Source organism: Triticum dicoccoides, chromosome 7B, assembly GCF_002162155.2.
Source record: "Triticum dicoccoides isolate Atlit2015 ecotype Zavitan chromosome 7B, WEW_v2.0, whole genome shotgun sequence".
In the NCBI taxonomy this organism is placed as follows: Eukaryota; Viridiplantae; Streptophyta; class Magnoliopsida; order Poales; family Poaceae; genus Triticum; species Triticum dicoccoides.
This window is the reverse complement of record NC_041393.1, coordinates 757,056,578-757,072,368: the sequence shown is the minus strand read 5'-3', so window position 1 is coordinate 757,072,368 and position 15,791 is coordinate 757,056,578. Positions and strand designations below refer to the sequence as shown.

Here is a 15,791-nt window from a genome sequence, read left to right as displayed (position 1 = left end):
GGTTCCGGTAACCCCTCCGGCACTCCGTTTTTACCCGAAACCATCCGGAACACTTCTAGTGTCCGAATAACATGGTCCAATATATCAATCTTTATGTCTCGACCATTTCGAGACTCCTCGTCACGCCCGTGATCTCATCCTGGACTCCGAACAAACTTTGTTCATCAAAACACATAACTCATAATACAAATCGTCATCGAATGTTAAGCGTGCGGACCCTACGGGTTCGAGAACTATGTAGACATGACCGAGACACATCTCCGGTCAATAACCAATAGTGGAACTTGTATGCTCATATTGGATCCTACATATTCTACGAAGATCTTTATCGGTCAAACCGCACAACAACATACGTTGTTCCCTTTGTCATCAGTATGTTACTTGCCCGAGATTCGATCGTCGGTATCATCATACCTAGTACAATCTCGTTACCGGCAAGTATCTTTACTTGTTCCGTATACTTCATCCCGTAACTAACTCATTAGTCACATTGCTTGCAAGGCTTATAGTGATGAGCATTACCGAGAGGGCCCAGAGATACCTCTCCGAAACACGGAGTGACAAATCCTAATCTCGATCTATGCCAACCCAACAAATACCTTCAGAGACACCTGTAGAGCATATTTATAATAATCCATTTACGTTATGACGTTTGATAGAACACAAAGTATTTCTCCGGCATTCGGGAGTTGCATAATCTCATAGTCTGAGGAACATGTATAAGTCATGAAGAAAGCAGTAGCAATGGAACTGTAACGATCATAATGCTAAGCTAACGAACGGGTCTTGTCCATCACATCATTCTCCTAAATGTGATCACGTTCATCAAATGACAACACATGTCTATGGTTAGGAGACATAACCATCTTTGATAAACGAGCTAGTCAAGTAGAGGCATACTGGGACACTTTGTTTTGTCTATGTATTCACACATGTACCAAGTTTTCGGTTAATACAATTCTAGCATGAATAATAAACATTTATCATGAAATAAGGAAATAAATAATAACTTTATTATTGCCTCTAGGGCATATTTCCTTCACAGAACACCACAATTCCCCGCAACCATGCTAGAAACACAACTAAAATGGCAGCCCCCCCTCTCTCTCTCTTCGAGAAAAGGGGTAAACGGAACACGGCAAGGAGACGACTTGTACCTCGCCGGGCATGGATGACAGGGATCAGCCACGACGACGATGTAGACAGCGTTGGCGCATGTATGGATCTTAGGAAGAGATAAGATGGACATCGTGGGGAGGAGGAAGCCCTGCGGCGGCGCCAAGCACACCAAAGGATGGAGCGGTCGCCACATCGTGCCTGTCCCGATGAGGAGTGCTAGGGCACCGACCAGATCTCGAGTTCGTGGAAGAGACGTGGAACCATAGCTCCTACGTGTGAAATGGAGAGTGACATGGCGTAGTCACTGCCTCGCCGCTTAATTTGGGAGATAAATGAATATATGGAGACATAAGTGAGTTAACCAGAGGAAAAAAACGTTCGAGCGATGGAATGCAAGGGGCAAACAATTAAGGCCCTGTTTGTTTCAGCTTCACTTAGATTTTAATCACATATGGATTCGCTTCACTGGCAAATCAGCTTCAACACCGAAGTACATTTTGAGGTGCTTCTGGAAATTGCACTAAAAATTGCTCAAATCCAGATTCAGCTTCACTGACAAAAGCTGATTTTAAACAGCTGTTTGTTTTAGATTCCAGATTCGGCTTCACTGGCAAAGCTGAATCCGGTCCCAGAATACGAAACAAAAAGGGCCTAAGCCGCATGTTTGCCACGCTGCCCCATCGAGATTCATGCCCGGTATCTAACGGTCGTCGCCGCATCGCGCCAATGACGAGCTGGGCGAATCGTTTAAACTTTACCCAAATACGAGGAATTTTACAGCAAGGCACATCGAGCGAACCACAACCCACGCGCGATGCGATGCCTCCAGATGAACGGGTAGTCTAGCAGGGTTTATATGTTTAATTATCAACAAGGGTTAAGTTTTGAGAAGTACAGTTAATTTTGGAGAAAGCCCCCCCAAACTCCAGCGAAATCCAACGGAGCCCCACCAACCCCCCTCCCAAGTCCCAACTGATAATCTTTCTCTCTCTCTCGCTCTGTCGCCCCGTCACCACATCGCCCTCCACACACACACCACCCGGGCCGCACCGCCGCCCCCCGATCTCGCCGCCGCCGGCGACCGACCGACCGCCGGTTCCGGCGCGTTTCCCGCGGGCCGGCCGCCTCCCTCGGCCGCGGCAAGCGCGCGCGATGGAGGCGGCGTTCGACGCCTACTTCCGCGCGGCGGATCTGGACCGCGACGGCCGGATCAGCGGCCAGGAGGCCGTCGCCTTCTTCAAGGGCTCCGGCCTCCCGCAGCCCGTCCTAGCTCAGGTGCCCCCGGATCTCCCCCCTACTCACCCGCTCACCCGCCTCGCAGCTTCCCTCCCCAATTCGGCGCTGCTCTTGTCGGTTCCCGGCGATCTCGGCCCCTCGGACCGCCCCGCGGGTTCGAATTGCCATCTCTTCGGCTTGTAGGCGGTGTCGGCGGGTCGAATCCGCCGCAGTTCGCAGCTCCCATTGGGCTGCCGGCGCCGAGATTTGGCTGGACGTCTCGTGCTCGTGCTTTGATCTGGCCGTGTAATCTGCTTGCTCCACAGCTTGGCGGCTACCGACTTAGGGAGGGGAGCAGCTAGCTAACTGGAAGCGCACAAGTTTTACACGGCTAGGAATTGGGAGCAACTGGGGTTTGGGATTTAGATTTTGAGCTACAAACTCGTTCGGGCGCTATGCTGCTGTGATCCTAACCGCGATTTAGACAGTGCTCAGCTTAGTTATCTTTGTACTTCCCACATTTCCTTGGAGAAGCTTGAGCTGTGATTTGGTCAATATCTGGTGCTCAAGTGCTAGCTGAAAGAACTGGATGTGGGTCAATGGTTTTAGTTGTGCAATGAGTAGCAGCTTTTAGAACCTAGTCATCACAACAACCTATGGCAGGAAACAGTATGGTTTGATTATTAGGAAGCTGAGCCACACGTCCTAAAGTATATCTACTCGATCATGCTTCTTGTTAGCATTTCAAATACTGTACTTGCAGAATTTGCATCTCAATATTGGGTGAATAGACTCATCTAAAGTGATGAGTTCAGTTGGAACAGATGATATGTGAATTGATGCTAAAGCTACTTACCTTGTACCTTAAGAGATCCTTGTCACTGTCTCATTGTGCATACTTGGCCTTTTGCCTACTGGTACTAACTGCCATTTGCTTCTTTTGCTGATGCAGATCTGGACATATGCTGATAAAAACCGGACTGGGTTTCTTGGGCGTGAAGATTTTTTCAACTCGCTTAAACTAGTGACAGTCGCACAGAGTGGCCGACAGTTGACACCGGACATTGTTAAGTCAGCATTATTCGGTCCCGCCGCTGCAAAAATTCCTGCTCCCCGTATAAATATCCCAACCGCAGCTCCTCAGCCAAATAGTGTCGCTAGCCCCCCGCAGCCGACTCAGGCATTAGGTCCTCGTCAACAGACACCAGTTGTAAATGGATCACAGGGCCCTCCTGGATCATCATTGAACCTACAAGTACCCCAATCGGGTAATCTTGTTAGGCCGCCACAACCTCCAAGTGCAAACACCCCACAAGTACCCCAACAGGGTCATCCTGTTAGGCCGCCACAACCTCCAAGTGCAAACACCCCACAAGTACCCCAACCGGGTCATCCTGTTAGACCGCCACAACCTCCAAATGCAAACATCCCCCCTGCTCAGGGAATTGCGCCAAGGCCACCCGTAGGAGGTGGTCTAAGTGGGCTAAATCAGGCTGGTTCAACGACGGCAAATCTATCCACCGATTGGTTCAGTGGCAAGAAAAGTGCAAGTCCATTGGGAGGTACTTCACAAGCTCCAGTTAGAGGTGCTTCTCCACAGGTGAACCTTGGCACCGTGGGAATACCAACACAGAGTTCAACTCCTGCAGCCCAGACACCGGCTATTACGACATCTGTAAAGCCAAATCCAACAGATCTAAACATTCTGTCTTCACAACCAGCTGTTAATGACTCCAAGGCATTGGTTCCCTTGGGAAATGGATCGCCGTCCAACTCAAGTTTTGGGGTTGATCCTTTCTCTGCAACTCCACAACCAACGCAAAATTCATCTTCCCCCCATGTTTCAAATGGCTTGCATGGTTCTACAGCCCTTGGCCCAGCTGCTGGACCTCATCACCCCCCTAAGCCAATGCCGCCTGGTCCTGTGCAGGGTATATCATCGTTGCTTTCTCATACTGGCCAGGTGCCACCAAACCAGCCAGCTCCTAAGCAGAACCAGTTTAATAGCATACCGAGCACTCCAGGACCACTGAGTGCTAACATCCCTGGTGGACAAATTCCTACAAATCAAAAACAGTTTCAGGCCCCATGGCCCAAGATCACTCAAGCAGATGTCAGGAAATATATGATTGTATTTATTAAGGTAGACAGAGATCGAGATGGGAAGATCACTGGTGAAGAGGCAAGGAATCTGTTTTTAAGTTGGAGGTTGCCAAGAGGTAGTGTTTCTTCCATATATATTTACCATATATCCCTCCAGATACTGTGAATAATGGACTGCGTTCTATTTTTGTGTGCCTGTGAACTTGGTACATTCCAGTAATCTAAGCAAATAACTAGGTGATGATTATATGCATAGTGCTGCGTGCAAAAACATCAATCTGTTTATGTAAGTGCAAATTGTAATTCGAAAAAGGCTCCTACTTTTGCAGTTATTCCTTGACTTTTTTTTCACCATGAAAATTGCCTTTTAGGCGACTAATTATTCTGTTACACTTTTCATTAATTTTTTTGCATTCCAAATTCATTGGCTGTTGGTGCCATGCTACTGCTTGCTGTCGTTAGACATCTTTTGCATGTACTTACACCTACGAATATGTATTTATTTTATTAAGCTACTCAGATATTTTCTTTTGCTACATGCAATTTGAATTGACATATTTGATCATGTTTTATCCTAGCATCCATATCCTATTGTTTCTTGATAGTGAAAGATGTGCTTTTATATTTGCGTGACATTGTATTAGTAGAGTTTAGTGCCTCAGAGCGCCAGCACAATCTTATATTGTTATTGTTGACGAACAAACTGCATCAGATAAATACTGTCTGTGTTTGTTAGCTTGTTTTCCCACTGAAAGTTACCTCTGATGCTCAAGTTCTCTCTGGATATTGGCTCTTTTTATTTCCTGCCAATAAGTTTCTAAAATTTCTGCCCCTCTCCACTTATAGAGATCTTAAGGAAGGTGTGGGATTTGTCCGACCAGGATAAGGATGGGATGCTGTCCTTCAAGGAATTTTGTTTTGCTGTGTACTTAATGGAGAGGTTCCGAGAGCAGAGACCACTTCCTGATGTATTACCAGATGGTATTTGGGCGGAGGGAATTTCACTACCCTCTACTGGCCAGTTTGCAGAGAACCCTAGTGGCCCGGCTCCCAATCAAAGTGCTGGTATTTATCTAAAGAAACTTTTCTGTTCATTCTTTTGAGCACTGACTAATGAGAAAACCCCCTGTCACTGATCTGGTTTTTGTTAAATAATTGTTGTAGGGTTTGCAAGTAGAGCAATGCAAGGACCACATCCTGGAATGCCTCCTTCATCTGTGAAGCAACAACATCGAAGGCCTCTTCATTTTGATGATGATACTATGCCGACTGAACCACAAAAACCTAAGGTCCCAGCATTGGAGAAACATTTGGTTGGCCAGCTTAGCAAAGAGGAACAAAATGCACTCGAAGCGAAGTTCAAGGAAGCTTCAGATGCTGATAAAAAGGTATTTACTCATCACGCTTAATTAATGAAAGTATTTTTGGAGTTTTCACATTTAAAATACTAGAAAAACAAAAGTAAATCCAATTGATTTAGCTCTCCGCAGCTGGGTTCTTGTTCAATATTTTCCATTCGATAGTTAACGAGAAATTAAATTTGAAAAATTAAATTTCTGAAGCATAAGGAGCATCTTTTTTCTTGAACAGCTCAGGCATCACATACTTTTTGAAACTTATCATGGTAGTGCAGGTAATAACTAAGATGTTTAAACCAGAATATATATGAACACTATAGTAATTAAATAATGTTTGGGTAAGTGTTTCACAGGTTTGAATCCACATTCTCATAGAATCATGGAAATGGTGATGCCATTAGACTTCTAGCTAAATTATCTTGGGGCAAAAATGCAATGTGGATTTGCAACATCATTCACGCATTTAGGTTGTCCTGATGTGTAACATGAACATGTTTTAAATCTGTATGAAGGTTCAAGAGTTGGAAAAGGAAATACTGGATTCCAGGGAGAAGACTGATTACTATCGCACCAAGATGCAGGAGCTGGTAAGTACTCTATAGCAATATGCCAATATGCCTTACTATGTAAATGCAAACATGTATTCTGACTGCAAGAATTAAGTCCGTCCATCTATATTGAGAAGCATAACTATTTGTATGTTTAGGAATCTTAGCGAGGTCTTTGTTGATTCAGTTCTACTTGCATTTCCCATTCTTTTCCATTAAATGATGTGATATTTTACAACTATAAGCTGCAGCGTACTGTCCTATACCAATTGGACATATTCATCTCTATCATTTAGCTATAATACTTGACACCTAATATCAGCTATTCATATTTGCAAGTTGTATGTGTTCATGTGATCATGTCTGACTTGATTTCTTTATTTTGCCCTAGATTCTCTACAAGAGTAGGTGTGATAACAGGTTTAATGAAGTCTCAGAAAGTATGTCTGCTGATAAGCGCGAGGTAATGTTTTCTGTAATCTTGATTAAGAAAATGAGCTATGCAATTCATTGTTCTGCCTTTTCGGTGTAATTTCTAAGGTGTATATTGAAGCAAAAGATAACTACAATGTTGTACTGTACAAGTTGTATATTGTGATACATAACGTAGTACATGTGCAAGACTCCAGTTATTGCATGCTCTTGGAACAACTCACAGTATCCAGCTTCTTGTTTTGGGGGAATTATAAGTTAGTATAGTAAAAGCCAGAAAGATAGTTTGACGCATCCATGAATCGTGAACTGTGTTTTATCTGTCATATAATGTCTCTTGTTGTATTATGGGCTTATGGCATTTAATTAATTGATGGCAACCCTTTGTAGTTCTTATAACGATTTGCATAAATCTCACATTTCTTGATCAATACTGTATTCAGGTTCAATCCCTTTCGGCCAAATATGATGAGAGATGCAAGAAGGTTGGAGATGTGGCATCAAAGCTATCAATGGACGAGGCTACTTTCCGTGAGATCCAGGTATACTTGTGATTTTATCCCAGTAAATGATAAAAAATAGTCTTGAGATCTGGATAGACCTCATTATTTCTCCTTTTGCTCGCAGGCGAAGAAATTGGAAATTTATAATTCTATAGTTAAGCTGCAGAAAGGGGATGGAGATGACGAGAAGCTTCAGGTTGGCCTTTTGTTATTCAGCATCTTTCATGAATGTGACATCATATGTTCTGAAACTATTGTCTGACGATCTTTTTACCTTGCTTACAGGAGCGGGCTAATCAGATACAATCTGAACTTGAGGAGCTCGTGAAATCTTTAAATGAACAGTGCAAGAGATATGGATTGAGAGCTAAGCCAACTACTTTAGTGGAGCTTCCTTTTGGTATGTGCTATTATCGTGTTTAAATTATATTTTAACATAATTTTCCACTTCAGTAAGTGTTTTTTCTCCTACTGGTTTCATTATCTTGTTTAAATTAATCTTGTACCTTGATTTTCAATTTGTCTGGTATGAATTGAGCTAGAATGAATGCTACTCACTCCGTCCCATAATATAAGAGCGTTTTTGACACTACAGTAGTGTAAAAAATGCTCTTATGTTATGGGACGGAGGGAGTAGTTCATTCTGCCCACTGCCCAGTATCATAATATTTCTGTTAACGAAAGCAATCTTTAATGCTTCTAGTTTGTCTATTGCATCAGATAGAATGTGACATTCATCGCAAATCAGTTTTGCTGCTAACTTGACTTGCTCTTCATTTTTCAACGGGCATTGTACTATTTGTGTTGCTTGGTTGCCTTACAGAATAATGAATGATTTACTTTCCCATCTCATTTTTAGGTTGGCAACCTGGAATACAAGAGACAGCTGCTGTGTGGGATGAAGAATGGGATAGATTTGCAGAAGATGGTATGCTAGCTTGATTATATTATCATCTCTTTTATTCGATGTGTTACTTTAGAGCATTTGTAGATTTGAACCATCATATTCTGCTTATTTTTCTCCAGGGTTCTCTATAATCAAGGAACTCACAGTCGAAGTGGAGCCCCCTGCTGTAAAAGAAAGTCATCCTGCTGTTGAAGATGGCAAAGTTTCTAGCAACGGGGTATCAACAGCTACAACAACAGAGAAAGAAGATAACAAGAGTGATAAAACTGCTGCTGCTGAGCAGGCCGTAGAACCTGAAGCAACTGGTTCGAACGGCAAAGCAGAATCAGCAAAAAATCCTCCTGTTAGTCCCGTAAAGAAGGCAACGGATGGGCATACTAATGAACCTGATAAAAAGCCATCGGGGACAAATGCTGACTCACCACGTGCCGCTGACAGTATGAGGTATAAATTCCAGTTCTCTTTCCATTTCACATGGAATATACACTTGGCTCTTGCTAAAAACAAACATAGTCATTCGTCTCTGCAAATCATTTATTTGATCAAAACAAGCGCAAGCACTCATTGCTAAGCTCCCGTGTCAATTTTATTGGTGCCTAATATGGTCACAAGTTTGAGACTGAAGTTATGTTATGAAGACCAGTTATAAATTTTACCTTGCATGTGCTCCCCTTTACCTAATATTGTTAATTCAACTGAAGTAAGGCAATTCAAACCTTGAAAACATGTGCTGCTTGATGTAATATATAAAACATTGACAACATGCATGAGACTCCTTTGTGCTCAGACATGCATCCTCTCAATGTAATACTCTCTCTGATCTGAATTAATTGACGCAACCTCTATACACCACTGTATAAGGGTTGTATAAAGGCTGCATCAATTAATTTGGATTGGAGGGAGTAGTACTTTGATAAAAACGCCTTTGTTGTTTGTTTTTACAAAAAAAACATATCTTATTGGATGGTAAATTTGACAGCAACGATGGAGCATCTGATTCCCCTGTTCGTGGAGATAAAGCCAATAATAGACATTCTTGGGGCCCATCTTTTGATCATAGTGATGATAATGACTCCCTATGGAACTTCGGTGATAAGGTCAAGCTCTCTTTGTGCTTTCTGTGGCATGCTTTGCGCTGCTGTATAAATATTTTCTATGTAGCACTGAACTCTGCAATCTGTTTTGCAGGATGGTGAAAATGGTGGTGATTCAGATCTATTCTTTGGGCCAGGAGGTCTTCCCCCCATAAGGACAGGGGGTTCTACATCTGCTAGCGCTTTTGGGAAGGAACAGAAACCGATGTTTGATTCTGTCCCAGGCACTCCAATGGAGAAGCCGTTCTTTGATTCTGTCCCAGGCACGCCGCTGCAGAAATCCGTCTTTGATTATTCCGTCCCAAGTACACCGATGCAGAATTCATCCTTCGACTACTCTGTTCCAAGTACACCGATGCAGAAGTCGCTCTTCGACTCTTCTGTTCCAAGTACACCGATGCAAAGATCACTCTTTGATTCTTCTGTGCCCAGCACGCCGATGCAGAAATCACTGTTTGATTCTTCTGTTCCAAGCACACCGATGGGGAATTCATTCTACGACTCTTTCCCGAGCACCCCAATGCAGGGTTCACTCTTTGATTCTGGTCCAGGCAGAGTGGAGTCTCCTACGGCCGGGAGCACCTATGGCGGCGGTCAGCAGAAGGGATTCTTCGACTCTTCCGTTCCAAGCACGCCGATGTACAACTCCAGCTTCTCGCCAAGGTACAGCGAAGCCGGGGACGACAGCTCGTTGGACACCTTCTCCCAGATGGACTCCTTTGGCGCGAAAGACAGCAGTTCGTTCGGGCAGCCGCGTGACAGCTTCTCACGGTTCGATTCCTTCGGGAGCAGCGCTGAGCTCGGTGGCAGCAACGACGCATTTGGGAGGTTTGATTCTTTCCGCAGCAACGCCGACCAGGGTGGTGGCAGCAGCTTCATGAGGTATGATTCCATGAGCAGCAACGCCGACCAGGGCACTGGCAACAACAACAGCTTCATGAGGTACGACTCCATGAGCAGCAATGCCGATCAAGGTGGTGGCAACAACAACAACAGCTTCATGAGGTACGACTCCATGAGCAGCAATGCCGACCACGACAGAAGCAACGTGTTTGCGAGGTTTGACTCGATGAAGAGCACCGACTCCCACGACCGGGGCTACTCCTTCGACGACGACGACGACCCTTTCGGCACCGGGCCCTTCAAGCCGTCCAAGCCGTCGACGGAGACCTCCAGCCCGACGAGACATGGGACGGACAAGTGGAGCGCGTTTTGACAGGCACCTGTACTATATAGAGGTGATGATGTGTGTGTTTGTGCACCTTACTGCATATATATATACACGTACAAGGAAGGGCAAGACATTTTTGCTTGGGAGGGGAGGGAGCTTGCTTGTGTGTTTGCTTTGCGTTTGTTGCTGTTTATACCTAGGGTCGGGTCGGGTCGGATGTTGGTTCAATTGCACATGTTTGGCTGGATGAATCGTGCTTATAAACATTCTTTATACCTTGTATTGTACAAGTTAGTGTCAGTCGGTCGATCACTTTCAGCGGATATTGGACAATTTCTGAGCTTTTTCTCCATGTATTGGCATTTCTTTTCTGTTTTCCTTCTTTTTCTTTCTTTCTTTCTTTCTTCCTGGTTTACACGTGCTCCTCACTCAGAACTTGCTTGCTGTGGACTGAAGTATCTGGCCAGTGACCAGTGATCATGTAATCTGTTGATATAGAAAAATGTGTGAGATTGCTTTTTCTGATGTTTGGAAATTTTTATATAGAAATTTGTGGGATCACTTCTGATATTTTTGGAAACTTTTGCAATCTGGACTCATGTTTTGCTTGCTCGTTGGGTGTGTCCTCAGTAGGTTACTAGAATCAGCCGTTTTTTCTGTGGGCTATGTGATATGTTCATATACCTTCTTATGACAATACTGGTATAGATCTTTTTCAGATTGACTGCAAACTTGACCTATGTATGACAAGATCTGCTTGGTCGCGTCGAGGCTCTTAGAGCTCTAGTTTGAGTGGATACAAGCAATTGAGACGGCACAATCATATCACCATCAAAATTCGCTGGGTTTTCCAAATGAAGAGAAATGTGGCCAAACTGATACACCATGTAGTCAGGTTACAAACTTTCCATCCAGCGAAAGATGAAAAGAGAACCAGCATATCATCTTGCCCCAGGAGAGCAGCTCTTCAACAAGTCTCTTTTCTACACAAAAAACACAAAAAATAAGCAGGAAACAAAAGGCTCTTGCATGCAAGTTAGGACCAATTGCAAACCCGGTGAAACTTGCAAGTCGCAACCAAATTGCACACCGGACAGTAGAAATCAAACAGCCTAGGAAGAGATAACTGATAACATTCCAGCAGCAAGAAAATGCTTTCGCTCAAAGGGGCACGACCAAGAGCGAATCGCTCATCCGAACGATGTCATCTGTGCATCTTAACCATGCCAAAACTAAAATAAATTTGGAAGTCAGGGAGGACCAGTTATAAAAAGTCAGTTCTAATTAATACCATAGATCGATGCTCCATAGTTGGGAACATTAACAAGATGATCAAGACATCATAGCAAGCACCAAATGATGTGCTACCTCAACCATCCAAAACGACATGTCTAACTGGCAGTACAAGTAAGAGGAGATAGGAACAAACGACATGCTCTCAATCCAAGGGAAAAGCAGACCAGGAGCCATGATCATTCACGATAACCGCACCGTGATCAGCAGCTCTCGCTCGTTAATTAAGCACAGCCATATCGTCGTTCAACAACCGCACCGTGGAATCAGATGATATTCTCGGTTTCTTTCTGGAAGAAGCCGAATGAAGTTTCCGTGACGCCTCCAGCGTCGACATGTCAATCCGGTACTTAAAAGGCCCATGTTTCAGCCTCATAATCCTGCATCACCCAGACATCCATAGAAGTGGGCTTGGGAGTCGAGCCGCCCCAGAGAGCAAGCGTCCTCCCCTCCATGTCCAACAACTTCCCGCAATGGTACGGCTGAGTGGGACCGGCGCGCATCCATCGGAATGACTCTGACTCCGTGCCCAACACAATAATCTCTCCGATCCGCCGCCTCCCATGACACCACTGGCGCTGTAAGGACGCCAGTGGAGGCCGCCACGGTGGTGGACCGGTGGCGAGCAGTCGGATCAAAAGCGTAAGCCGGATGTAGAGGAGTCAAGTGACTGTGAGACCAAGAGCACCCTATATTCTCCAGTTGAATGGTGGCAGTAGAAACCGGCTATGGTGTTGTACTGCCTCTTAGGCTGCGGCAGGAGAGCACGCTTGCGGGTTACCGGGTTGCAGATGTAGAACCGGTGTCCCCGAGAGACGACAAGGAAGCCATGACAGAATTGTTGATGGGAGGCTCCGGCACCGGCTTCGGGGGAAACAGTGACAAGGCTGGCGGGCCGCCCGTGCCCGTTGATGATGAGGCTCCCAGCTGGTTTTTTCCGGTTTTGGGAACCTTCTAGAAGGTTCCTGAACCGGTTTTTATTTTCCTTTCTTTTTCTATTTCTTTTTCGTTTTTCTTTTCTTTTTTCTTATTTGTTTTTCAAGTTTATGTTTTATTTTTCAAAAAAATGTTCGCACTTTAACAAAAAATGTTGAAAATTTGAAAAATGTTCGTGTTTTCAAAAATTGTTTGGAATTTTCAAAAAATATTTGTTTGTTAACAAAATTGTTCAGAATGTTTTTGTTCAAAATTTTGACAACTTTTAAAAAAATATTCAGGATTTCAAAAAATCTTTCCGTTTCAAAAATTGTTTGCTATTTTATAAAAATGTTCATGAATTTTTGAACATATTCGTTTTATATTTTATTTTTCAAATTTATTTTTCTTTTCGAACTTGTTCAAAAATTTCAAATATTTGTTCGGAATTTCCAAAAAAATTGAAATTTGTTCACAAATTCAAAAAATGTTCGTGTTTCAAAAAATGATCAGAATTCCAAAAAATGTTTGTGGTTTCATAATTTTGTTCACAATTTCAAAAAACGTTCTTGTTTTCAAAATTTGTTCATAAATTAAAACAAAATTCGGGGAGCTCCAAATAATGTTTGCGCTTTCAAAATTTGTTCGGAATTTAGAAAATGTTCCCGTTTTATAAAAAGTTCAAAAAATGGTCCTGTTCTAGAAACACTCGTCCTTATAAAAAAGAAATCGCATTTTTTTAAGGAAATGTTTTCGTTGTTCCCGGACATGTTTTCATATTTGAACGCACCTTTGAGTTCTTATAGTGTTCGCGCTACTTACAATCAGTTAGATCTCTTCTTCGTTAGATGGCTGGGAGTACCCCATGACCCCTTTGTAATTCCGATAAACCTGACAATTGAGTAATGAAGTTGGTTTACCGCTAAGAAAACCCTTCATTTGTTTTTTTATTTGCTTATATTTTTTAACAAACTCTAAATACACATATTCCAAAACCTAATTTACTCAATGTTTTTTTCAAATACCATGAATTTGAAAAATGGCAATGCACTATATTTTTTTGTTACTAGCTTAATTTAAAAAGTATATTGATAAATTTAAAAAATAAAACGTTTGTAACATTTAAAACATGTTCACGTGCTCCAAAAAAATATACATCGCATTCTTAGAAAAATGTTTACACAATGTAAAGAGAATGATCGTGTAATTAAAAAAAAGTTTGATACCATTCAAGAAAATGTTCATGTGTTTAATAATGTATCTTAAAAATGTTAAACATATATAAAATAGTTTTAGATGTACATGAAAAATGCACAATATGTATGAAAAAAGTAAACATCAGACTTATTTTTTTGATACATGTATTAAAAAATGTTCTTGGTGTAGACGAAACTGTACAATGTGTATGAAAAATTAGACATGTGCCAATATATATAGGAAAATGGGTTCATACACCTAGGTGTACGTACTCCCAACACCAAACAACTAACGCGAGGAAGCTATCGGGGCACACACCCGTTTAATTATCCCGCATTCAAATTAATTATATAATTAAGTTGTTAACTACCGACCTCTCTTTGCATGGATAAGATCTAGTTCAAAAAGTTGTTACGTGAAAGTAGGGAATTGAGATGCACATTATATTTACTCACTACCAACCTAGGCTAGGAGCTGACGACTCGTTTGGCCGTCCAATGTCTCTAGCCAACAGAATCTCCGGCGGCGGCGACCGGCAACGTGCACCTTAATTGGCCACCGTGGAAGCTTCAAGCAAGAGATGTAAGATATTTCTCACATCAATTTATACATCTTGGGTGCTGGTTCCTACAATTTATCTCCCACTACTCTCGCTTGTTACAGATCTCACTAGTGAAGTTGGGCAGCCCGGCGACTCGACGATGAAGGATGAAGGCGAGATCGATGCATGGCTATGCTGCAGGCAGGGCTCAATGAAGTAGATGAGATGCTGAAGGCAGTAGATCAACGATAGAGATGAGATGCCGACGGCGGCGGCTTGAGGACAATGAGGACGAACATCTTACAAGTGCGGCTGCACACCGACGGTGATGAACGTGCTTGGCAATCCGTATGGTGGGCTGATGGCCAGTGTTTCAACATGACGCCGACGGGCGCCGTGGGCGTGGTTAAACGAGTTCATCCATGGCATATCATATAAATTGGTTGATGCACCAGGCGGCCGAAGAACATGCATGCAAAGTCAATGTACATATAGCTATCCAGTATAATTGTTCATTTATTGGAGAACACATACTTCTTTGGATCTTTCCGGTGTATACTTCTTCATTCAAGATTGAAGCATACAGTCAATAAAAAAATCAGTATATACCGCCCTAATCTAGATTGTAGTATATACCTCTCTGGCTTTGTGTGTAGTATAGTATACTTCAGATCTGAAGTAAAAAAAGAAGGTACTATATTATTTGGAACAAGTATGTATACTCCCAGTTGTTTTAGTTGTATAAAAAAAGAATAGTATAATCCAGATTTCAAAACAACAGTACATACTTCAAAGCTATTGGCATATATAGCCCTTAAAAAAGGTATGTACTTTTGTAAAAATAGGTATTTACCACTTAAAAAGGATAATATATACTCAGTACTCCCGAACATATACTGAGATTATTATGGCCATACTCCTTAGTTATCCTTTTTTTGCAGGATATACTCCTTAAATTATCCTTCTTTTTGCAGGATATACTCCTTACTTATCCAATACAATATTAGAGTATATTAACAGATGTATCAGTATGTTACTTCTATCAAACATATGCGTACATATACTACCCGAAGAAAAATATGTCGGTTTCATACTGTAGAATGTACGACCACGGTTTAAATAAAAGGACAAGAGGAGGCGTGTTATACTTCCCAATAAATAATCATCATGTTTCTTACGTGGAAAAATTGAAAGATAGACACCGATTCCTTGCATGTAGGATTAAGTTGTTGCATGCAGCCATTCTCACATCCCGTAGAGATAAAATACACGTACGACAATTTAGCATTAATCTGTTCCCCAAAAAAATAGTGTTAATCTTTTCCGTTAGTTCGGTTTGCTAGTGGGGCTGGGAGTATGTACCCCCGGGAGTACAAAATAGGTGTCCTATATATA

The 15,791-nt window shown here is 42.6% G+C and overlaps 1 protein-coding gene across 3 annotated transcripts; it reads left to right on the top strand.

Annotated features, from left to right (window-relative positions):
- Window positions 1–2,189: 2,189 nt before the first annotated feature.
- On the top strand, window positions 2,190–10,972 carry LOC119335701 (epidermal growth factor receptor substrate 15-like 1). Of its 3 annotated transcripts, none has more exons than XM_037607800.1 (14): window positions 2,190–2,394; window positions 3,287–4,553; window positions 5,284–5,502; window positions 5,602–5,825; window positions 6,308–6,382; window positions 6,735–6,806; window positions 7,219–7,317; window positions 7,403–7,474; window positions 7,564–7,678; window positions 8,138–8,206; window positions 8,305–8,629; window positions 9,165–9,282; window positions 9,374–10,505; window positions 10,544–10,972. In XM_037607800.1, exons 1-13 carry the CDS (start codon window positions 2,272–2,274, stop codon window positions 10,493–10,495), a joined length of 3,900 nt encoding a protein of 1,299 aa, XP_037463697.1. In that variant the 5' UTR covers window positions 2,190–2,271; the 3' UTR covers window positions 10,496–10,505; window positions 10,544–10,972. The 3 variants fall into 3 exon arrangements, with proteins under 3 accessions (XP_037463697.1, XP_037463696.1, XP_037463694.1); XM_037607799.1 differs by having other exon boundaries at window positions 9,374–10,509; window positions 10,548–10,972; XM_037607797.1 differs by having other exon boundaries at window positions 9,374–10,972.
- The last annotated feature ends 4,819 nt before the right edge of the window (window positions 10,973–15,791 follow it).